This window comes from Hordeum vulgare, chromosome 1H, assembly GCF_904849725.1.
Source record: "Hordeum vulgare subsp. vulgare chromosome 1H, MorexV3_pseudomolecules_assembly, whole genome shotgun sequence".
Lineage (NCBI taxonomy): Eukaryota > Viridiplantae > Streptophyta > Magnoliopsida > Poales > Poaceae > Hordeum > Hordeum vulgare.
The window spans coordinates 83,097,034-83,122,437 of NC_058518.1; the positions used below are offsets into that span (position 1 = coordinate 83,097,034).

Below are 25,404 nucleotides of genomic sequence, written 5' to 3' on the forward strand. Positions count from 1 at the left end.
CTAAACCAAGCTAGACTAAATGAAACTAGGTCAAGTAGCAGACGGTGGCCTCATAGGCATGGCCTTCGAGGCCATTGGCACCTTTGTCGTCGTCCGTAATGACATCACCGCTGTTGTTCAAGTCGTCATCATCAATGCCCGTAGCGAATGCCCGTCAGGGATCATGGCATCCCTCCCCTGCTGACGTATAAATGTATTGTCTAGTATTTTTCATTAGATCGGTCGTTTGATTGAATTGGCAAGAGCATGTACTTCTACCCATGGTATCGGAACCAAGAGGTCTTGAGTTCAAGACCCGGCTGACGCAATTAAAATGCAATCCACTTTCGGTCCAAATTAGTCTCCCCTCCGTCCGCCACCGCGACATCCGTGTCAAGTTCCCACACCCAACTGCTCCTATTTGATGAAATGGCCAAAAGGTGTTCTCCTTTTTCTTTTTTTCCTTGTCCTTCTCTTTTTTTCTACAATAATGTGAAAATATAGTTGAAATTGATAATTCTTGCAAAAGGGTGTGTGAACTAGGAAAAGAAATTGAGTTAAGTTTAGAGGATCCGCTAGTTCGCAGCATTGTAATATCCAGAATTTTCTTGGGGGCCTCCCAATAAGCTTTTTGGGGGGACAACTATTGGGAATGTGAATATGTGAATATGTGAAGTGGCTTGGTACCTTTTCTGAAATACCAAATTCAAAGGTATGTGATGCCTTATGCAAGATATGAGTTGCAAAAAAATGTTAATATAATGATGGAAATCAAAGGATATGTTCGTTACTTTTAGGCTCACAAGAAACATTACAAGGATGCTACTGATGAATCAGGTAGAAACAATAATACAAGTTGGAACTCCAGTGCTCTCTGAATGTTCTATAACAGCGGGAGACACCATGACAAAACAATATCCTTATTTATTTATGGCACATGTGTAGAACATCAAAGGGTAAATATCGGTGGAAATAGATACATATTTACCACCAATACTGCAGCTGTTAGATGCACGGTCTCACAGAAAAACCCTGTAATTATCCTAGTTCTTTTTTGGGTATTCTCTTGCACCAAATATGGTTGATCCAACCCTGACATTTGTGCTGCCCATTTCAATCTGCATAAACACACTCAAAAAAAGGTACACATCATTAGGCATTATTATTCAGTTTGTATATCTCTGAGTTATCTTCTTGTAACGTGTTCCTTACCGCCTGCTCAAAATCGGCAGACATGCCCATTGACAGCTCGCACTGCTCTTCCGGTATTCCAAGTTCATCACATACCTCCTTCCGGCAACTAGTCAATGCCTAAGCATTCAGCAAGGAGCATAAATTAGCCCTATGAAGCATATCAGTCCAATTAAATTTGTGCTTCAGAATATACCTTGAAATTCTCTGGAGTTGAGGAGTAATCAAGCATTCCAATTGTCATCAAACCAGAAAATACAAGATTTGGGCAGCTCAACTTGACATGTTTTGCTAATCCCACACATCCTGAGGGATCAACTCCAAATTTTGCTGCAAAATAGCAACAGGGTTTGAGGACACATATCTTCAGTCTATCAGTGGTCGGACAGGTATACTACACCATCATCTAGCAAATCATATCACTTATACAAACACTAAGGAGGTGTTTGTTTTGGTCACTGGTAATGTAAACGTAAATGGAAGCTGATTACACAAGGTAACGACACTGGAATGGACAAACACCATTTTGTTTGGTTGTACAATGTAAAGGAAACAGTTACCTTACCAGTGTTTGGTTTGGCACACAGTAACAACACGCATTTTTTCCCTTTTTTTCCACGTACAAAACATAACACAAGCTTTCACACACAATTTGCAAGTGCTTCACCAGCACAATTTCAAATTCATCAAACAAGTAAATAATTTAAACATATTTTTGCATTCATCCAATGCAAAGACATTTTTCAACAAGAATTTGGCTCAACTTTAACGACATTACACATTTTTAGAATGCATATTAGGCCATGGATACAAACCCAAAATTCAACGACACACTTTGAAATAAACTGCATAACTAATCCATAAAATTGTTTTCATAGGATAAATAGAAAGGCCAAGTTCACGATCTTCAAAGCAGCTTTTCCGTCAATCTTCATCTTCTAAGGCACACCACTGAACACATTTTCTAATCAACCTTGCTTATTTTTTTATCTTCCAATAAGCAAGAGTTAAAATGAGAATAAAGAAACACACAAGAGACAACCAGTAAAAAAATTAATAAGAGAAATATACCAGCAATAAGCGGTGCACATAGATAGCTCTGTTATGACCGGTACAACGTACCAACGGAGGAGGCCCAATGGGCAGGGTTAATTACGGGCTTAGCCCAAGTTATCTTACCTATCTTAGAGTCCAAGTTATATTAGAGTCCAAGTTAGAGTCCAAGTTATCTAGGGTTTAGTGGAGGCTGTCCTCCTATATAAACACATGTGCCCCTTCAATATTAAGCAGACAATAAACAGTATATTCTGTTGTCATCTCCCTCAGGAGACGAGAGCCCCAAACCCTAGCCGCCTCTCTCTCTCTCTCTCACGCCGCGACGGCGCCCAACCGCCAGCGCCGGCGTCCCCAACCTCGCAGCCCGCACTTCCACCCCTACAACCTACGTCCGAGACCTGGTAGAACCCTAGCCTCTACCAATTTGGTATCAGGTAGCTTGGGTTCGATGAGTTTGTCGGACCTTCCCACCACCACCGCCGCCGCCGCCACCGCCTTCCCCGCCACCTCACAGCAGCCGCCGCCGCCACACTACTCGCCGCCGCCGGCCACCTCAGGTCCGGCCGCCTCCGGTCCCGCGGCCCTGGCGGCCGAACCCGCCCCCATCCTCTCCCCGGCGAAGATGTCCTCGGCGATCCGCGACCTCAACCTGGCGGTCTCGAACCTCCGGACTTTCCTCCAGGCTCCGTACGCAACCCCGCCACCACCGCCTCCGCCGGCGGCGCCCTTCGCGCCACCGCCCCCGGCGACTATCGTGCCCCAGGGCCTGCCGATCACCCAGGTCCGGTGGCCGTCCCCGCTACCGACGTGGATTGACACGCCGACCTACACGACGGCGCCACTACAGCCGACGGTGTTGCAGCCACCCGCCCCCACCTTCGGGGGGTTCGGCGGGTACACTGATCCGTACGCCGGGAGCTCCGTGGTGCCGCAGCACTCTCCTTCCGCCACGCTGGGTCGTCACGAGGGCACCTACGCGGCCTCGCCACACGTGCAGCAGCCACCCCGCTTCACCAAGCTGGAGTTCGCCACCTACGACGGCACCGTCGACCCCCTGAACTGGCTCAATCAGTGCGACCAGTTTTTCAGGGGGCAGCGGACCATGGCGTCCGACCGCACGTGGATCGCCTCCTACCACCTCCGTGGCGCCGCCCAGACTTGGTACTACGCCCTCGAGCAGGACGAGGGCGGGATGCCTTCGTGGGAGCGCTTTCGCGACCTGTGTCTCCTCCGGTTCGGCCCCCCCATACGTGGGAGCCGCTTGGCCGAGCTCGGTCGCCTTCCCTTCACCACCTCGGTGCAGGACTTCGCCGACCGCTTCCAGACGTTGGCCTGCCATGCGCCTGACGTCACGGCTCGCCAACGCGCCGAGCTCTTCGTCGGCGGCCTTCCCGACCACATCCGCATCGACGTCGAGATGCACAACCCCCAGGACCTGCAGACGGCCATGTATTACGCACGCGCGTACGAGCAGCGCGTCAACGCCCTGCAGCAGGCGTTCCCGGGCCGCGGCACGCATCCCCCGACCCGCCCCGCCCTGCCGGCCGCTACTGCGGCTGCCCCCGCGCCGACACGCACCTTCCGGCGCTTGACGTCGGCCGAGCAGCTCGAGCGGCGCCGCAAGGGCATGTGCTTCAACTGCGACGAGCCGTATGCGCCGGGTCATACGTGCGCCCGCCTGTTCTACTTGGAGACCGTCGATGACGCGGAGGTGGAGGCCCTCACCGCGGAGCTCGACGCCACCACACTCTCCGAGGCCGGCGTCACGACCTACGGGCCGGTCGACGCGACCGCCTTCGTCGTCTCCCTTCATGCCATGGCTGGCATCAAGACGGCAAAGACGATGCTGCTTCCGGTGACGATCAACGGGGAGCGTCTCACCGCGCTCGTGGACACGGGTTCGACGCACAACTTCCTGTCCGGGGACGCCATGCGCCGCCTCGCACTCCAACCGGCGGGCTCGGAGAAGTTCAGCGTCACCGTCGCCAACGGGGACCGCCTTGCTTGCCAGGGGTGGCGCGGCAGGTTCCCGTCCTCATCGGCGACGAGCCGTTCTCCATCGACTGCGTCGGCATCGACCTGGGCTGCTACGACTTCATCCTCGGCATCGACTTCCTGTCCACTCTCGGCCCCATCCTTTGGGACCTAGATGTGTTGTCCCTCATCTTCTGGCGCGAGGGCAGACGTCGCGTTCAGTGGACAGGCATCGGCGGCTCCGGCGCCGTGACTCCACAGCTCCAGTTGATGGCGGCCGCACTGGACGAGGCGCATCCCCTCCTGGCCGACCTCCTGCAGCAACACAGCGACATCTTCGACGAGCCACATGGCCTCCCTCCCGTGCGGCCCTGTGACCACCGCATCCACCTGCTGCCGGACACGGCACCTGTAGCCGTGCGTCCGTACCGGTACCCTCAGCTGCAGAAAGACGAGCTCGAGCGTCAGGTGGCGGTCATGCTCGCGCAGGGCATCATCCGGATTTCGACATCGCCGTTCTCCGCCCCGGTGCTCCTTGTGCGCAAGCCCGACGGCAAATGGCGCTTCTGCATCGACTACCGCGCCCTCAACGCCCTGACGTCCAAGGACAAGTTCCCCATCCCCGTCGTGAATGAGCTCTTGGACGAGCTACACGGAGCGCGCTTCTTCACCAAGCTCGACCTTCGCTCGAGCTACCATCAGGTGCGCATGCACCCTGACGACATCGAGAAGACGGCGTTCCGCACTCACCATGGCCACTTCGAGTTCCTGGTGATGCCGTTCGGCCTCTCCAACGCGCCGGCGACCTTCCAGGCCCTGATGAACAACGTGCTCAGCCCATACTTGCGTCGCTTTGTGCTTGTTTTCTTTGATGACATTCTCATCTATAGTGCATCTTGGGCGGAGCATCTACAACACGTGGCCATCATCTTCAACGAGCTTCGAGCGCATCGTCTTCACCTCAAGCGCTCGAAGTGCTCGTTCGGCACGACCTCCGTCGCGTACCTGGGGCACGTCATCTCGGCGGACGGGGTAGCGATGGATGCGGACAAGGTCGCCGCCGTCGCCGCGTGGCCGATCCCGCGGTCACCGCGGGCGCTCCGCGGCTTCTTGGGCCTCGCCGGCTACTACCGAAAGTACATCCGGGACTTCAGCCTCATCGCCGCGCCACTGATGCGTCTCCTTCGACGCGACGCCTTCTCCTGGGACGAGGAGGCGACTACGGCATTCGAGGCTCTCCAGCGGGCGCTCACGACGGGACCCGTCCTCCAGATGCCGGACTTTGATATGCCGTTCATGGTGGACTGCGACGCCTCTGGCATCGGCTTCGGCGCCGTCCTCCACCAGGGAGAGGGACCGCTCGCCTTCTTCAGCCGCCCCTTCGCCGCTCGCCATCACAAGCTCGCGGCCTACGAGCGCGAGCTTATTAGGCTGGTTCAGGCGGTGCGCCACTGGCGGCCTTATCTTTGGGGCCGGTCATTCCGTGTGCGCACGGACCACTATAGCCTCAAGTTCTTGCTGGACCAGCGCCTCTCCACAGTTCCGCAACACCAGTGGATCAGCAAGCTCTTTGGCTTCGACTTCACCGTTGAGTACCGCCCCGGCCGTCTCAACACGGTCGCCGACGCCTTGTCCCGCCGCGACACTGAGGATGTCGCGGACGACGTCGCCATGGCTGGCACTATCATGTGCATTCGCTCCGGGCCATCTTTCGCCTTCATCGACGACATTCGCCGGGCAACTTCGACAGCCGTGGACGCCCAGGGCCTGCGCCAGCGCCTTGACGCCGGCGAGCTGGACACGCCCTGGCGCTTGGACGAGGGGCTGCTCCTACATGGCCGCCGCATCTTCGTGCCCGACCATGGCGACCTGCGCCACCAGGTCCTGACCTTGGCGCACTCTGCAAGGCACGAGGGCGTGCAGAAGACTCTCCATCGTCTCCGTGCTGATTTTTACATCCCCGGTGATGACGCGATGGTCCGCGACTGGGTGCGATCGTGCGTGACGTGCCAGCGGAACAAGACGGAGACACTACGACCCGCGGGTCTACTGCAGCCGCTGGACGTACCCTCCCAGGTGTGGGCGGATATTTCCATGGACTTCATCGAGGGCCTTCCCAAGGTGGGCGGCAAGTCCGTCATCCTCACGGTGGTTGACCGCTTCTCCAAGTACGCGCACTTCATCGCCCTGGGTCATCCATATACAGCCGCCTCCGTGGCGCGGGCCTTCTTCGACGGCATCGTCCGCCTCCACGGTTTTCCATCGTCCATCGTCAGCGATCGTGATCCCGTGTTCACGGGACATGTCTGGCGGGATCTCTTTCGACTGGCGGGCGTGAAGCTCCGCATGAGCACGGCGTTCCACCCTCAGACAGACGGCCAATCCGAGGTGGTCAACAAGGTGATCGCCATGTACCTGCGCTGTGTTACTGGTGATCGTCCACGAGCTTGGGTGGACTGGTTGGCGTGGGCGGAGTACCGCTACAACACCTCCTATCACTCCGCCCTGCGCACCACGCCTTTCGAGGTGGTCTACGGGCGCCCACCTCCGGCGATGCTCCCTTACGAGCCTGGGACGGCTCGGTCCGAGACGGCGGGCGACTTACTCCGCACCCGCGACGACATTCTGGCTGAGGCACGCCAGCATCTTCTCCAAGCACAGCAGCTGGCTCGGAAGTACTACGATGCTCATCATCGCGAGGCGGAGTTCGCGGTGGGCGATTGGGTGTGGCTGCGCCTCCTCCACAGGACCACGCAGTCTCTGGACCCGCGCTCCAAGCGCAAATTGGGACCTCGCTACGCCGGTCCCTTTCGTGTGCTGGAGCGTGTCGGCACACTCGCATACCGCTTGGAGCTGCCAGCTGGTTCTCGCCTCCACGACATCTTCCATGTCGGCTTACTGAAGGCCTACCGCGGGGACCCTCCTGCAGCGACACCGGCCCTTCCTCCTACTTCGGATGGCCGCCTCCTTCCAGCTTCCGCACAGGTGGCGAAGGTGCTACAGGCGCAGCAGCGTCGCGGCGTCTGGCATGTCTTGGTACAGTGGATCGGCCTGCCAGAGGAGGAAGCGACTTGGGAGAAGCTCGACGATTTCCGCCAGCAGTTTCCAGATGTTTAGCTCGAGGACGAGCTGTTTGAGAAGGCGGGGAGAGATGTTATGACCAGTACAACGTACCAACGGAGGAGGCCCAATGGGCAGGGTTAATTACGGGCTTAGCCCAAGTTATCTTACCTATCTTAGAGTCCAAGTTATATTAGAGTCCAAGTTAGAGTCCAAGTTATCTAGGGTTTAGTGGAGGCTGTCCTCCTATATAAACACATGTACCCCTTCGATATTAAGCAGACAATAAACAGTATATTCTGTTGTCGTCTCCCTCAGGAGACGAGAGCCCCAAACCCTAGCCGCCTCTCTCTCTCACGCCGCGACGGCGCCCAACCGTCGGCGCCGGCGTCCCCAACCTCGCAGCCCGCACTTCCACCCCTACAACCTACGTCCGAGACCTGGTAGAACCCTAGCCTCTACCAAGCTCACATTTCACAATAAAATGAACTAAAAAGAACAAATAAAAATAGAATACGACATATAAGCATAAGGAAAATATACATAATTAAGGTGCAACTAGTCATGCAATGGTGCACTAGTTCCAAATAAACTTGTACATTAGAAGCCTAAATAAGTCATAGATCTGATGGGCAATTGACATACTAACAGGTCAAGCAATGTTCCATGATCCAAACCAGAAATAATAATCCTCTATGCTATGCTATTAAGCTATGATTGAACAAAACTGGCTATACTACACACACCCTATTCTGAAAACAGCTAAACAAAGCACTGCTTTCAGCATCAGCGACCACCACAGCCACGCAGAGAAACGAGCCCGATACGGCGCCCCTAATCTCCGACGAGAAGAAATCCAACAGGAGATAACCGTTGATCAGGATCGGCAACGACGCGACCGTCCAGGTCACAATCTGCACCATCATGCATGCATGCGAAAGCCAGTTCAGAATTCTCTGTGTACCTGATAATGAAAACAGCTAAACAAAACACTAGTAGAACCTACTAGTATTATGGTGCTGCTCGTTGGACACCCTCGTTATTGTGCTGCTCATGCCAGCGGCCAACAGGCCGACCCCCCAAATGGAGAATTTCCCCCTGTTACCGATGTGCAGTATTTTTCTCGGGACCTATAATATGTGCGAGGATGGGGAAGTAATCTCCCCCGAACTTTTCCTTAGCATAGCATAGAGGATTGCTAGAACATGGTGTGACAAATATATGCTACACATCGCCCATCACAAATAACTAATGGATCAAGAACAGATAAAGAACACATATTTTTCTTACTTCCAGATCAAGAACAGGGATCGGTAACCTAACCTCCAGATCCACGGCACGAGGTTGATGGAGGAGGGATAGATCAATTGGAAATCCGGAGACGGGCCTTGGTGCTCCTCGTCGCTAGCTTCAACCGTCCATCTTCATCGGCGGCGCGGCGGCGGCGGCTGGCGTTCCGGCGATGTGATGTCTTCCTTCCAAGCGGCTAGACCAGGAGGAGAGGACCGAGGGGAATCGTCGGCGGCTGGACGGAGATCGAGGGGAGGTGGCAGCGGTGTTGGACTTGAAGGAGATCGAGGGGAGGCGGCGGCGCAGAAGGGGATCGAGGGGAGGCGCGGAGGGAGGAGGAGGGCTCGGGGCAGAAGGGGATCGAGGGGAGGTAACGCGCGTTACCGGTGGGGGGTGAGGGGCAACGAGGGATAATAGCCTGGATCTGATTACGGTGGAACTTAATTACGTTGTGTTATTACCAAACGTGGGTAAAGGTATCTGTTTACAGTGTAAACCGATGCGGGGCAAAAAAACATGAAACAAACACGTTCTAACAGTAGCTAACAATGTATTGCATACCAGTGTTCAAAATTAGAGACTTGGATCAATGTGTTCACAATTGTATTAAAAAGGAGAATTAGGGTACCCACATTCTTCTCCACTTGTGTTGACTTGGACCAAGACCTTAAGAGGTTTTCTCCCCAAATCAGCTACCACCCGATCAAGACGATTTGCAATCTGAAAGAGAACAAATATTACATTCAATCTCACTATAGATGCATGATCAAGAATCTGGTCTTGCAACAAGACAAATGCAATAGAGACACAAGATTTGCATTTCTTCAGAAAAAGAAACAATATAAGAATGCCAATACAATGCAAATTTTATTTCCAAGGTCTATTGGCACAATATTACAAAAAATATGATACAAACACATGTTGATTGAACAATGGAAATAAACAACTTAACAAGTTCTATGAGGCCAGTGATATGCATGAAGCCTGGGAAAGCATACTACAGTGATGTGATCCTTGATGACTAAGTGCCTGATGTAAGTATTTCCTAAAACTAGAAAAAACTGCAGTCGAATAAACCACAAGACAACATAACTGATCATATATACCTTCTCGTCATCTACGCTCTCAACCATGTCAAGATTTGGTACACCAGCTGTAGGTTAAGAGAAGATGAGAAACATTAGCTCAGTAGCAAGCAATAAAGTAGAGAAGATATCAGGTATGAATTTCAGTACAGAGGTGAAGACATATCCTATATACCTAAGAGAGTCATCCCCACTGACTTATTTATCTCAACATGCAAGCATGCCACCTCACCGTACAATTATGAATGGGATAAGACCCACCTCAACATGCAATCATGCATGGGACAAACCCCACCAAACATTCAAACATGCATGGGAAATGTTTTCCATTCAATTATTCTACTAATATTCAATAAATATTAAATAGTTTACAACTGTATATAATCAAATATAATAAGTCATGTGTATTTTAAATTTTGGTTCCATGTTATCAAATCAATTTTTTATTAACAAATTCCTGCAGCAACCTGCTGGGTATCCTCTAGTTAAGTAAAAGAGGAATATCTCTAAAAACAATTAGATGAAAACAGGAGCTCTGTCATTCATTAAAAAAGAAAGTGTTTACAAACAGAGCTTGCACACAGCAATACAAAACCAAACCAGCCAATTATTCCAGAATAAAGTAACTAGCACTTAACCGTATCTTGAGCCAAAACACCAGACTCATTTTATGACAATAAAAACCACACATTTGCCAACACCAAACCACATTGTGTAAATACTCCTAATTTGTTGAATATGTTTGCTATCTAAAAACAAGTGTAGTGTGAGTAATATATAACAATTTATGTAGCGGTAAAATCTAAGCAACTGAAAATCAAAAGTTGAGAAGACTTGTCTCTGCCAGAATAGCAAAACAAAAATGCAGACACTAACCTAAGAGGGCTTTGGCTTTGTTGCTCTGCAGGTTCCCAATGAAGTGCCACTCAATATCCTCCGGAAGCTGGAAAAAGAAGAACACTTGCTAAGACAACTAAATGACTGATAAGAATTAGGTCACTGGGTTGACAGGCTACCAAACATAGTGCTCAAGCCCTGCAACATGCAAGTACATCCATTTAAATTTTTGAAACATTTCAGAAATTATTGAGAGTGGAAAGCTGTTGGGGAAATATGGCCACACATTAGAATGTTGATTGGTTATACGAAAGTAATGTCTGATGACACATATACATCTCCACACAGGATAACTTTGTACCCTCTGGTACGAACCAAGCTTCCTACGAGAGAGGACGGCAAACAAAGCGAACATGAACATTCGGATGGTCCCCGTATTTCTTTCCGGCCTCTTTGAATCACAGGAATTTTGCAGGAGTTCAATTCATATGAAATTTTCCTATAAATGTGGTTGTTTGATTTTTAGGATCATAAACCTTAGAATTTCTCCCACGGATCACGTACTGCTCGATTCCAATAGAATATCCACATTGAGTTTAACCTGTTGGCAGAATTCCTATTGCTCATCAATTCATATATGTTTTCTGGCATGGCATAATTCATCTGTGGTGTACAAGGCGTAAGAATAATGAGCATCTAACACCCCTGCTCAAATGCTAACTGTACATGGGTGATAACTCTGGAATGAGATTACTAAGCGACTTGTTCTCCATTCGCGTTCCAATCAGCAGTTCATTCACGCAGCCAGAAAGGGGGACAAAAATCTCGAGCTAATCCGCTGGGGGTACAACCTGGGGGGCCTTGTCGATGAGCTCCTGGACGTAGTTCTCGCCGAAGCAGCGGTGGCCGGCGTCGTACACGCCGCGGATGACGCCCACGGGCTTCGTCTTGCTCACCGCCACCACGCGCACCGACTCGGGCGACCGCCCCGTCCGCGCCGCCGCCTGCTGCGCGCGCGACAGCACTGACCGGAGCGCTGCGGCCGCGCCCTCCACCGCCGCTACGGACGCCATCGCCGGCGCCGCTGATTCGCCGCCCTCCGCCGTGGCCGCTGCCGCCGTCGCCGTGGTTGGTGGGAGCCGCCTATAGGTGTAATGTGTTACAGTCGTGTGTGGCTCCTCGTGTGGTTAACTTTTTCCCCTGATCTATTTCACAGGAAATGAGCGATTGGTTGTAAAGCAACTTCATCATTTAGCTTTTTTTTTATTTAGTTGAAGTTGAGGGATCTTTTACAACAACAATGTTTGCATTTTTGTTTGTTCTCCGATCCTCTTTTTTTTTGCGGGGGCTCCGATTCAAAACTTTAAACTGTGCTACTACTGAAATTTATCAAAATTTGGTAAATTGGCTGTTTAGCCATATTCTCAAGCATATACTCCCTCCGTTCCTAAATATAAGACCTTTTAGAGATTCCACTATATACTACATACAGATGTATGTAGTCATATTTTAGAATGTAGATTCATTCATTTTACTTTGTATGTAGTCTATAGTCAAAACTCTAAAAGGTCTTATATTTCGAAACGGAGGGAGTATTTTGTAAGTGCTCTAGTACAGGTTTATAACAAAGGAAACTGAACATTTTCATTTCTTTTTCTTTTTGAAATCAATATCTACCAATCTCGCCTAATAATAAAGCGTGGAGCGTTTCTGTCGTCCGTCGCGTCCGTCATGGCATTTTTTGCAGAAAGGCCCCTGAGGTTTCATGTATTCAATCCGCGCTCCAGTTTTAAGTGGCTAAGCACCGAAAACGCTTCGTTCTTCCATATAGACCCTGTAGTATTTGATGTTTAGCTTGTGCTCTTCTTTTCAGTAGCCAACACACACGAACAGGGGATCCATTGATGCGAGCTCTCAACCTCCAAGCCTCCTAGATCTCCAGCCCAAATCCATGGAGTTCACGACCTAGATTTCAAATGGATTCGGCGCCTCAGGAGGATGAACGACACGGCGGCGGATTCATTCGATCGAGTGTGCCATATGTGGCGTTTGTGTTTTGCTTCCGGCGGCCAGTTATACGGAGCTGCTGCTGGTGCGCGGTGAAGCGGGACGTCTGCAGGTCGCTGCTGCTGTACAGCTCGCCCGCCGTAGCCGCCGCCGTCGAGGACACCGACGTGCCCTGTGGCCGCACGTAATACTGGAGCCGGTTGGAGCCCCGGCAACGCCAGAGCCGTTGTAGGTCCCCGAGGAGTTGGGCCCGACGGCGGGCGGTGCGGCATTGGGGTGGAGGTGCGCGGAGGAGGTCGGTGGCATGTAGAAGTAGGGGTTCTAGCCGATGTTGCGCTCCTTCTTGTGCGTGTTCTGGTGGCCGCTGAGCGCCTGCGACTTCAAGAACTTCTTGTTGCGGAAGAGGCAGGGGAAGAGGCGGACATCCTTGCCGTCGATGCACGCGCCGACGCCGCCATCATCGCCCCCTTCTCCATCCTCGGTGACAGACTACACCGCGGGCGCGAGCGTGAGCGAGAGGTCGGTTGGCTTGGACGACGGCGGCATGGGGGCGAGTCCATGTCCATGTGGCGGCGCCAGCACGATGCGATTAAACAACGTCGAGAGGATATGATTATATATCTACAAGAACAGAAAGTGGGTGGTTGCAGGGAGAGCAAGCTCATGTCCGTTAACAGAGGCATATTAAGATTAGTATGGCATTTGGCACCATTACCATGCTTCCCTTGATTTTATCAGAAAAATTTCAGGGTAACAGCCTTCACTACAACATATTCGTCTACGATTTCTCCCCAAATATGAAATTATTTGCCACCTAATTTTTAATCCCCTTGAGAAAACGAGAATATTTATGGACTATGCTTTATGGATGTTGACAAATTTGATTGCAATGCAGGGGTTGGCAAAGTGCAGTGCTCTTTTCTTCCCAAATCTGATATTGTTTACCGCCTAAATTTTAATCCCCTTGAGGAAATGAGAGTATTTATGGACTATGCTCTATAGATGTTGACAAATTTGATTGCAGGGGTTGGCAAAGTAATTGCAGTGCTCACCATTGCATATATATTCAAGGATACACCAAACTTTGGTTAGAAGAACATGATGACGAGGCAGGAAGGTTCATGCAGCATTGGAAGTGAGTAAGTTTGGTGTAGAATTAATGCTGCCATCACTCTGCCCCGTCCCTCTGCATTGTCGCAATACGTTGGTTTGGGAGCATCTCATGTTTCAAAATGGCATCACGAAAACCTGCCCTCAATCGATTCATTGTACACCATGTTGAACAGAGGACGTTAACATATGAAGTACTTGAAATGCTTATCTTTTTTTAAAATGTGCTATCTTTATCTTCCGTTGCAACACACGGGCATTTTTGCTAGTTTAATATATAATAACTCTCTCGAAATTGTCCACCATTGCATGTATTATGTATCACTGGATTGTCCGTTAGAAAATGAAGTTTCTCTAGGTGCTAATCATATGATGGGCTAAGTGTAAAAAGGTTAATTTTGATTAGTTCATTTATACCAATTTGTACTAAGAAGAAATTCCATCAGCTGCTCATGTTTTGACCGGAATATTCATTGCACATTCTATAAAGCAACAAACAGAGTTCCAAAACTCAAAATTATTATTCACCAAAAACTGACTCACAGATTCATGACAAATACTACTAATAGGCATACATCTTTGTTTGAATACTTCGATATTTAACAACCATATTATGGCCTCGTTATTTTCATCTGCAGATTCTGAGAAAGTAGATCATGAATCATGATTAAATGTACAAGGAATCACTTGTGTGCAAAATCCCGGAGAACCTACTGTCCAATTATTTTTGGCTGCTGCAGTGTTAGATTGTTGTATGAGTTGTCTGGCAAAACCCTGTTCTTTTTGGATTGTTATATAACTCCGCAAGCAAAAACCACAATATATTGAAGAACAACTACAATATATGAAAGAACAACCACAATATATCCAACAGACCAAAGGTGTTCATCTACAATAAAATAGTGCTTTAAACTGCAAAACCAAAACAGACCATAACAGTCTGCTAATCTTTCACAAATACACTGAAAATACACCACCATTTGTAACATTTCGTTCTAAGATTCAAAATTAATATGATGCCTCTTAGACAAGATGTCGCGGTCAGAATATACATGGAAATACCGAATACTTGGTTTAGAAGATAAACTGGTAATTTTGCTTGAGATCATGTTACATAATTTTGTCACGATTAACCCTCTTCTCCCTATAGTCCCAGAGAACCACGGTAGAAAGCATCATGTGAGAATTATTGTTGAGCTCTCACTTAGAAGATTGCGAGTCGCCAAAACTAGGTACCCAGCACTCATGATCTTTGGCATATTCTTCAGGAGTTCATGACATTTACGTAACTGCGATAATTTGTACAATCTGAAAACAAATGATCTATGCAATGGTTGTCTGGAGATGTGCTGCTGAAAACTATAACAAATTGCGCACATCTATAAAAAAAGGTGTGAATCAAATGTGCAAAATAAATTGTAATGGTCCATCGAAGTTTGTTTGGGAAATAAACTAAACAAAGAAGGATGGCATAAGATTCTGTGTAAATGCACATATTAGACATCAAATGGATACCTCCAAATAAAATGGAGAAAGGTGAATGAGGCCTACAGGTGGCCCAGGCTGTCATTACATACCACCATTGCAACAAATAATCTGCATGAATCGGTGACTTGTGTGGCGAATAACATTGCATATATAATATTATATATTGACTTTGATCGTACAAGGAAAAGTACAAAACACATAAGTTCTTCCAATCCAATTAAGGAGAAAGTTATGAAGACATGACATATGATGAACATGCACTTCTTTCAAAAAGTGATAAAATATAAATTTTCCGGAAGGGGCAAATTTTATGTTAGAGATACCTTCCATTCCATACAACATGAAGATGCGCACTGATCATGCTTACTTATATACAACATACGAACACGAGATCATGTTAACCCAGGCGAAAGCAAATTAGATATTCCCGCGGTAATCAGGAAAAAAACAAAAACAAGAAACTCACACATCAATTTAGCAGAAGAGAATTAAATATTTATGAATCATGCGAGCCTCAGTCTTATAAAAGGCACTAGAGATAATAATGGACAAATTATGGCGCATAACATACATGACCATATGATTAGATAGATCTATGGTGGCTTTGTTACAGTAACATCAATTTAGCAGAAGAGAATTAAATATTTATGAATCATGCGAGCCTCAGTCTTATAAAAGGCACTAGAGATAATAATGGACAAATTATGGCGCATAACATACATGACCATATGATTAGATAGATCTATGATGGCTTTGTTAAAAGTAATAAAAGATTATCATCTATCATATCAACGAAAGTATTCCCCTTATTCTAAAATATAAGTTTTTTTCAAAGTCAAACTTTTCTATGTTTGACCAAGTTTTTAGAAGAAAAAATTAATATCCCAAATTAGCATTAGATCCATCATGAAATATATCCTCATATTTTATTTATTTGGTATTGTAAATGTTGATATTTTTGTATAAACTTGGTCAGACATAGACATGTTTAACTTCTGAAAAAATTAATACATATTATAGTTTGGAAAGGGGGAGTAATAAAAAATCACAAATACCCTAGAATAAAATCATATCAATAGCATAATTGCAAATCATCACGGTTATTGAGCACACTCAGGCATGCTTGATAGATGACATAAATGGCAGATGGTACACATAGATGGAGATAGTTTATTTTCTTTGGGACTAATAAAGTGGACATACATAAATCTGAATCCCACAGTCAATTTACACTCAGCTGCTTACTTGGGATTAACGTACGACTCAACAGTAAGGACAGTCTGTGCAATGGTGCAAAAAAGCACAATAACACCAGCCAATGCTGCGACCACCAACCATGGATTGCTCAAATGGTTGTGCCTCAGCCAGGCAACCCACCTGTGCAGACGGTTTTGATAATATGCCTCCAGGGCAATACACAGGGGATTGAGGTAATAGTTCCCGTAGAAATCGAAGACAACACCTTTCGTCAGCCTGGTAAAGAGCTGTGATACTTCTTTATCAGTACGCATATGATGGGCGATGACCCCCTTTCGGGCCAGCAGTGCTACATCATCGGGCATGCTCATCAGCTTGGCCATGAAAATAATGTAAGCAGTAACATCATTTCCGACTTGCGGAGATGTTTGCTCCAGTGCTATGAAGTTCCTGAAACGGACTATGGATTCTTCATCCACAAACAGGAATGGAATTTCCAGAACACCGCCCCTGAGCTTGATATCCAGGAGAGAATGAGGATTACGCTCAGATTGTGTTCTTCTACTAAACTCGATCCCAGCTTCATGATACTGTGTTGCTCTCCGCCATCGATTTGGGAAATGGCCATCATGCGACAAACCTAAATGGACATTGCGCGACAAACCTAAATTGCTGAGATAATCCCGTCCCAGCTGAAGGAACTGATGAATGTAGTGTCGCGTTGATAGATCATCATGCTCATCCTGGTTAGAACTGTGTCTGAAGTACATATGGCACAAGTGTAACAAATGATCAAAATCTTTTGGGCGATTGGACTCACGTATTGCTGTTGGATAGAATGATACATACTTTTCCATATATTGAGCAACACTTGATTTACACGTAGTTGTTGGTACCATCTTGTTCGAAGTCAGTACCTCGTATATTCCCTCGACTATGAAAAAGGGAATTTGGTTCTCCAGCAGGAGTAGGTCATGTGTAACAAAGACATCATACCACTGTCCAATCAGCTGAGCATTATCCTGATATAGACATTGTCCTGTCTGATGACCACTAGTTTCTGAGCATAATTCGATCTCAAGCACTAAATTTTCTACCCCAGAATGCTTGGAATTGACAGACTGTTGTTCCACTACAGTGCCCTTCATGGCATTCTGCGTTCTCATGTTCATTTGTTCACCCTCATTTCTCGCCGTTACATTGTGCAGTCCAGAACTCAGATCTTCCTCAAGTATTCTGGTATGTGGTGAACTAGACAAACCACTCTGGTCCCCACTAATAAGCTCATTTAATCCCACTAATGAAACAAGCACAAAACATCCACCGAGCAAGAGAGTCTGCAACAACTTCCTCTTGTTCATTTTGACATCTCCAGAATAGCACATTCTTGCTCGTTTCTCTAGTCCGTTGACAATGGTCAAGTAATCTTTCAGACCCTTCTCACAATTCAACTTAAGTAAGTAGTCCAAGCAGTTCCATTTTTCTCTCTCCATAAAAGAAAGTGCTGGAGATCCATCGTGATAGGGACCAATTGACACTATTATTGGTTCATAAGAATATCTATCAATCACTCGGATGTGCTCATGTATTCTTGGAATCAAACAGAACTCAAATGCGCTGTCATAAACGATATCCAACAATAAATTTTTCGTCAATGCACCTTTCATCGAATTACCTAGTTCCTCTATCTCGATATCTGACATAATGTCTTCAACTTCTGTCATTTCTTATATCTTCCAAATGCTGCTGCATAGTCACGTGCAAAGACAATGAGCATCAGTTATGACCTACGACAATAGGCAGGAACGTAAGAATAAAATGCAGAGATTAGTGCTCGATAATAGGCATAGATTAGCAAAATCAATAGTGCAATCTACCTATGAACACTCTGTTATATGAGAAAAGGTAGTTTTAAGGAAAATATTGCTGTCAAATCCATTAATCTTATCAGATCAGTATGCTGGCAGGAGATACTCCCTCCGTTCCTTTATTAAGGTGTATTTGTTTTTCAAAAGTCAAACAAGTGCAAATTTGACCCTTTTTTAAGAAAAAAATGAATATCCACAAAACTAAATTTATATCACTTGATTCATCATGAAAAGTAGTTTCATATTTTATCTATTGGGCATTGCATATGTTGTTATTTTATTCTATAATCTTGGTCAAACATTCAAATGGTTGACGTGCAGGGAAATCAATACACCTTATATTCTGGAACGGAAGGAGTATTTGTACAAAGATAGCATCGTGTGTAGGCTAGAGAATGAATAAACAATGTAAACAACAGTGTCGAGAGTATATAATCAAGCATATGAAGAACATAAGACTAATCCAAGCTTAGCCTAGTTTTTTGTTGTCACAAACCAGCACGTGAATTGCTCCCAGATTCAAACGGCCTCCACTCTAACAACACATCCTACATTAGTGCAGCAACCCCTAGATAAAGTGATGCATCTTGTGGCACCATGGCAACGTCCCCCTCCCCCCTCCTGTTTGGGAAGCAGTGGCGTAGCTCGACGAAGTTCCTCAAAGTGGCCAGCGTGATACCACCCATGTGGTGACACCACTGATGGTTTTGTACACTGGTACACGGGCTTGAGAATTGGGAAGGCCCTCAATGGTGATCTGCAGCCTGGCGCTAGCCTGTGGACATGGCGACCACAGGAGTGATACAAAAACCAGGGGACGACAGTATCCACATTGCTGCTTTTGTGATCTGCTTTCGCTGCTCATGGTATAACTTTGGGAGGGATTTTTATAGAACGCATTGCATAAATAGCTAAAGAAGTGACTTTGGGACATTTTGTCAAACACATGGCGGCAAGGTATATGTCCGGCGGAGTAGGACATACCTGGGCGACGACCGTACCCGGAGCGGCAAGGACATCCGGAGGGACGGGGGCTGCTGGTGGCGCCACTGCAGGTTGGGGACGACGGTGGAGCTAGGGTGGGGATGACAATGGAGTTAGGCAAGGGGCGACGCAGACGAGGAAAGAAGTGTCAAGAAGAGGGCAGGTCACATGCGAGGGCTGGGACGATTGGAGAGATTTGGGATGGGTCCGGCCTGTTGGATCCAACGTGACAGACGCGGTCGGGCGGACCCAAATCCGCTCCACATATAGGTTAAGTTTGAGGGGTGTCGGACATATGGAGGGGTAAGGGGGTCGGCTGGAAGGTTATTGTTCCATACTTTCTTTGCATATACTCTGCAGACCTTTTGAATTTGTACCCTTTTCTTTTGAACAAGCATCACCAAGGCATAAAGTACACAACGGTGAACAGCAGAACAGCCAAAATGCATCAGATACAAAGCCAAGAACAAAAAGAAGAGGAAGAAGTACTTCTTTATCAATGTCATGATTATGAATTCAGGACTTGTTTTTAGCACCTTTATTGGAGAAAAAAAATGATATGTCCACTTATCCCAAAATCACATGGCCGCGGTTCAGTTGTCGTCGCCGAATTCAGGAGAGCAATTGTTGTGAGATAGCCTGCTTAAATTCTTTAGGCCTTGTACAGTGCCTGGTGCTTAGAAAAGCATGGATAATTAGGCACCCCTGTTGAAAGAAGGCAGATGCTTAATTAGGCACCCCTGTTGCAGAGATAAGCACGGATGCTTAAGAAAAACTTGGTTTATTTTACTAAGCACCTCGCTAAGCATCTTGCATTGTACAAGGCCTTAGGCTTGGCCAATTTTCAACGTTTCGCCTCAGCACATACTGTAATCTACCACAACCATGAAATGTAGTCGCATTGTGCGCTCTTCAAATTCTACAGAGAGAGCCGGATGAACAACTGAATTCCTTTCATCTTGTCCATGTTCTTGCAACAACAGGCAAAATGAATTTTGACACCATGAACAAGAAGACTTCGTTGGCAACGGGCATCACACTAGCAGATGGGAGATGTATTCGTCTTCTTGATTGCAGAGAGGGCAAGCATCAAGATGAGGTACACCTCAGCAACACGCTCAGCAGTTCAACATTTCTTTGCTACAGAAAGTCATGTAAAGATTTTGATACGGTGAGAGCGATGATCAACCTGACCAACAAAGAAAGAACTATACGTGGTCTTGGCAGACTATTCTCTCGACTCAGTCTAACACCGTTGCAAGCTGAGCCAGGATGTTGCTTACCTAAACGGCTAAACCTGATCCAAGACTAGCTCAAATGGAGGATTTCAAAATTTCTTGCACATGTAGTGCATGAGTAATGTCACCAATCTATCCGACTATCTGAATGACCAAAGATGTCGACTAGAGGGATTGAATAGGGTACTATAAATTTCATGGTTTCGGTGATTTTAGGTTAGTGCATAAATATAGGTTCACTAAGATGCAACTAAATGCGTCAACTTATATGGCAAGGTAACTCTAGCACACAAGTATGAGTTAAACACCTTGAACTACACTAAGCACAAATAATGAAAAGGGTACAAATAACCAAAATGGGAGCACAAGAAGATGTGCAAATTTACCCCGAAGTTGGTCTGCAAAGCTCCAACCATGGATGGGAAGAAATTTTGCTCGTGTGGGACGTGTAGTTCTTGCAAAGTCCATCCTCACCGCGGTTGGCATTTTTGACATGTCTATCATTTACCTTCCCAAGTGGGCCCGGAAAATTTTTGACAAAATAAGGCGGGCATTTATTTGGAAAGGTGACGATGGTGAACATGCCTGTGGTGGACACTCCTTAGTAACTGGGACATAGTATGTAGGCCGAAGAAGTTTGGAGGGCTTAGTGTGTTTGATTTGGACAAATTTGGGCGTGTCCTTCGTCTCAGTCGCCCTTGGATCAAAAGGATTGCCCCAAATAGGCGATGGGCAGGGTCTAAGCTACCTTGTAATGAAAAAGATATGGCTCTTTTTAGGGGCGCAACTACCATCACTGTGGGAAATGGATCCAAAGCAAGCTTTTGGTTTGATAGATGGTTGGACGGAAGAGCCCCAAAAGACAATGCGTCGTCAATTTTTCTGCTTGCGAGGTGCAAGCGAGGGTTGGTTATGAACGAAGTTCGGGACAACCGCTGGATCTGATCACTTCAGAATATTTGCACCACTTTACAAATTCAAGAAAATATCACTCTTTGGTCCTTCCTGCAGGACATCCAGCTTGACCCTGTTGTTGATGATACCATTCTGTGGACTGCTTCCTCTTCAGGTTCGTACTGAGCCTCCTCCGCTTACCAGCTCCAATTTGTTGGTGCCACAATCCCTTTCTTGGCTACAAAGGTTTGGGGCACAAAGGTTGAGCCAAAATGCAAGCTCTTTATGTGGCTCCTCCTGCACGGAAGGCCCTTACTGCAGATTGTTTGGCCATTCGAGGTTAGCCTCACGATGAGGTTTCCAAGTTGTGCCTCACTGGATATGAAACAAATGAGCACCTCGCACAGGAGTGCTTTTTCTCCCTTGGGGTCTGGGGCATTGTCACCACTTTGTTATCCATCCCCCATGGAGCGGCACCTATTTTCTCCACCCTCGAGGAGTGGTGGAATGCCAATACACAGGGGTGCGACGTGGCTGCTCACATGGGGTTCAGTCATGCGACTGTTGGAATTATGCCCTAGAGGCAATAATAAATATGGTTATTATTATAATTCTTGTATCAAGATAATAGTTTATTATCCATGCTATAATTGTATTGAATGAAGACTCATTTACATGTGTGGATACATAGACAAAACACCGTCCCTAGCATGCCTCTAGTTGGCTAGCCAGTTGATCAATGATAGTCAGTGTCTTCTGATTATGAACAAGGTGTTGTTGCTTGATAACTGGATCACGTCATTGGGAGAATCACGTGATGGACTAGACCCAAACTAATAGACGTAGCATGTTGATCGTGTCATTTTGTTGCTACTGTTTTCTGCGTGTCAAGTATTTATTCCTATGACCATGAGATCATATAACTCATTGACACCGGAGGAATGCTTTATGTGTATCAAACGTCGCAACGTAACTGGGTGACTATAAAGATGCTCTACAGGTATCTCCGAAGGTGTTAGTTGAGTTAGTATGGATCAAGACTGGGATTTGTCACTCCGTGTGACGGAGAGGTATCTCGGGGCCCACTCGGTAATACAACATCACACACAAGCCTTGCAAGCAATGTAACTTAGTGTAAGTTGCGGGATCTTGTATTACGGAACGAGTAAAGAGACTTGCCGGTAAACGAGATTGAAATAGGTATGCGGATACTGACGATCGAATCTCGGGCAAGTAACATACCGAAGGACAAAGGGAATGACATACGGGATTATACGAATCCTTGGCACTGAGGTTCAAACGATAAGATCTTCGTAGAATATGTAGGATCCAATATGGGCATCCAGGTCCCGCTATTGGATATTGACCGAGGAGTCTCTTGGGTCATGTCTACATAGTTCTCGAACCCGCAGGGTCTGCACACTTAAGGTTCGACGTTGTTTTATGCGTATATGAGTTGTATGGTTGGTTACCGAATGTTGTTCGGAGTCCCGGATGAGATCACGGATGTCACGAGGGTTTCCGGAATGGTCCGGAAACGAAGATTGATATATAGGATGACCTCATTTGATTACCGGAAGGTTTTCGGAGTTCCGGGAATGTACCGGGAATGACGAATGGGTTCCGGGAGTTCACCGGGGGGGGGGGGGGGGGCAACCCACCCCGGGGAAGCCCATAGGCCTTGGGGGAGACACACCAGCCCTTAGTGGGCTGGTGGGACAGCCCAAAAGTGCCCTATGCGCCAAGGAGAAGAAAATCAAGAGAGAAAGAAAAAAAAGGAGGAGGTGGGAAGGAAGGGGGACTCCCTCCCACCAAACCTAGTCCAACTCGGTTTGGGGGGGAGAGTCCTCCCCCTTGGACTCGGCCGACCCCCTTGGGGCTCCTTGAGCCCCAAGGCAAGGCCCCCTCCCTCCCACCTATATATACGGAGGTTTTAGGGCTGATTTGAGACGACTTTTCCACGGCAGCCCGACCACATACCTCCACGGTTTTTCCTCTAGATCGCGTTTCTGCGGAGCTCGGGCGGAGCCCTGCTGAGACAAGGTCATCACCAACCTCCGGAGCGCCGTCACGCTGCCGGAGAACTCTTCTACCTCTCCGTCTCTCTTGCTGGATCAAGAAGGCCGAGATCATCGTCGAGATGTACGTGTGCTGAACGCGGAGGTGCTGTCCGTTCGGTACTAGATCGTGGGACTGATCGCGGGATTGTTCGCGGGGCGGATCGAGGGACATGAGGACGTTCCACTACATCAACCGCGTTCTCTAACGCTTCTGTTGTACGATCTACAAGGGTACGTAGATCATTCATCCCCTCTCGTAGATGGACATCACCATGATAGGTCTTCGTGCCGTAGGAATTTTTTTATTCCCATGCGACGTTCCCCAACAGTGGCATCATGAGCTAGGTTCATGCGTAGATGTCTTCTCGAGTAGAACACAAAAGTTTTTGTGGGCGGTGATGTGCGTTTTGCTTCCCTCCTTAGTCTTTTCTTGATTCCGCGGTATTGTTGGATTGAAGCGGCTTGGACCGACATTACTCGTACGCTTACGAGAGACTGGTTTCATCGTTACGAGTAACCCCCTTTGCTCAAAGATGACTGGCAAGTGACGGTTTCTCCAACTTTAGTTGAATCGGATTTGACCGAGGAGGTCCTTGGATGAGGTTAAATAGCAACTCATATATCTCCGTTGTGGTGTTTGCGTAAGTAAGATGCGATCCTACTAGATGCCCTTGGTCACCACGTAAAACATGCAACAACAAAATTAGAGGACGTCTAACTTGTTTTTGCAGGGTATGCTTGTGATGTGATATGGCCAACGATGTGATGTGATATATTGGATGTATGAGATGATCATGTTGTAATAGAAATATCGACTTGCACGTCGATGGTACGGCAACCGGCAGGAGCCATAGGGTTGTCTTTATACTAACGTTTGTGCTTGCAGATGCGTTTACTATTTTGCTAGGATGTAGCTTTAGTAGTAATAGCATAAGTAGCACGACAACCCCGATGGAAACACGTTGATGGATGATCATGGTGTGGCGCCGGTGACAAGAAGATCGTGCCGTTGCTTTGGTGATGGAGATCAAGAAGCACGTGATGATGGCCATATCATGTCACTTATGAATTGCATGTGATGTTAATCCTTTTATGCACCTTATTTTGCTTAGAACAACGGTAGCATTATGAGGTGATCTCTCACTAAAATTTCAAGACGAAATTGTGTTCTCCCCGACTGTGCACCGTTGCTACAGTTCGTCGTTTCGAGACACCACGTGATGATCGGGTGTGATAGACTCAACGTTCACATACAACGGGTGCAAAACAGTTGCGCACGCGGAACACTCGGGTTAAGCTTGACGAGCCTAGCATGTGCAAACATGGCCTCGGAACACATGAGACCGAAAGGTCGATCGTGAATCATATAGTTGATATGATTAGCATAGGGATGCTTACCACTGAAACTATACCCAACTCACGTGATGATCGGACTTGGGATAGCGTAAGTGGATCATGAACCACTCAAATGACTAGAGAGATGTACTTTTTGAGTGGGAGTTTAGCATATAATTTGATTAAGTTGAACTCTAATTATCTTGAACATAGTCTAAGTCCACTTTGAATATATTTGTGTTGTAGATCATGGCTCACGCGACAGTCATCCTGAATTTTAATACGTTCCTAGAGAAAGCTAAGTTGAAAGATGATGGAAGCAACTTTGTAGACTGGGCTCGTAATCTTAAGCTAATCTTACAAGCTGGGAAGAAGGATTATGTCCTTAATGCTGCGCTAGGAGATGAACCACCCGCTACGGCTGATCAGGATGTTAAGAACGCTTGGTTAGCACGTAAGGAGGACTACTCAATAGTTCAATGTGCAGTCTTGTATGGCTTAGAACTGGGACTTCAACGTCGCTTTGAGCGTCATGGAGCATTTGAGATGTTCCAGGAGTTGGAGTTTATCTTTCAGAAGAACGCCCGGATCGAGAGGTATGAGACCTCCGATAAATTCTATGCTTGCAAGATGGAGGAAAACTCGTCTGTCAGTGAACATGTGCTCAAAATGTCTGGGTACTCAAACCGTCTAGCTGAACTAGGGATTGAACTCCCACAAGAAGCTATCACTGACAGAATCCTTCAATCAC

At 47.3% G+C, this 25,404-nt stretch overlaps 2 protein-coding genes and 1 pseudogene across 3 annotated transcripts; all 3 read right to left on the bottom strand.

Annotated features, from left to right (window-relative positions):
* Positions 1-715: 715 nt before the first annotated feature.
* LOC123425414 (pyridoxal phosphate homeostasis protein-like) lies at positions 716-11,668 on the bottom strand. The gene is made up of 7 exons (XM_045109115.1): positions 11,324-11,668; positions 10,512-10,578; positions 9,657-9,703; positions 9,183-9,270; positions 1,367-1,500; positions 1,192-1,290; positions 716-1,097 (listed from the first exon to the last, which is right to left on the bottom strand). The coding sequence occupies exons 1-7, from the start codon at positions 11,543-11,545 to the stop codon at positions 1,023-1,025; spliced, it is 732 nt and encodes a 243-aa protein (XP_044965050.1). The 5' UTR covers positions 11,546-11,668; the 3' UTR covers positions 716-1,022.
* A 794-nt stretch (positions 11,669-12,462) lies between these two features.
* LOC123397003 lies at positions 12,463-13,113 on the bottom strand (annotated as a pseudogene).
* Positions 13,114-16,233: 3,120 nt separating this feature from the next.
* LOC123425424 (UPF0481 protein At3g47200-like) lies at positions 16,234-19,334 on the bottom strand. 2 transcript variants are annotated; one of them, XM_045109133.1, is made up of 2 exons: positions 19,127-19,334; positions 16,234-18,017 (listed from the first exon to the last, which is right to left on the bottom strand). In XM_045109133.1, exon 2 carries the CDS (start codon positions 17,996-17,998, stop codon positions 16,319-16,321), a length of 1,680 nt encoding a protein of 559 aa, XP_044965068.1. In that variant the 5' UTR covers positions 17,999-18,017; positions 19,127-19,334; the 3' UTR covers positions 16,234-16,318. The 2 variants fall into 2 exon arrangements, with proteins under 2 accessions (XP_044965068.1, XP_044965060.1); XM_045109125.1 differs by having other exon boundaries at positions 16,234-18,020.
* Between the last annotated feature and the right edge of the window lie 6,070 nt (positions 19,335-25,404).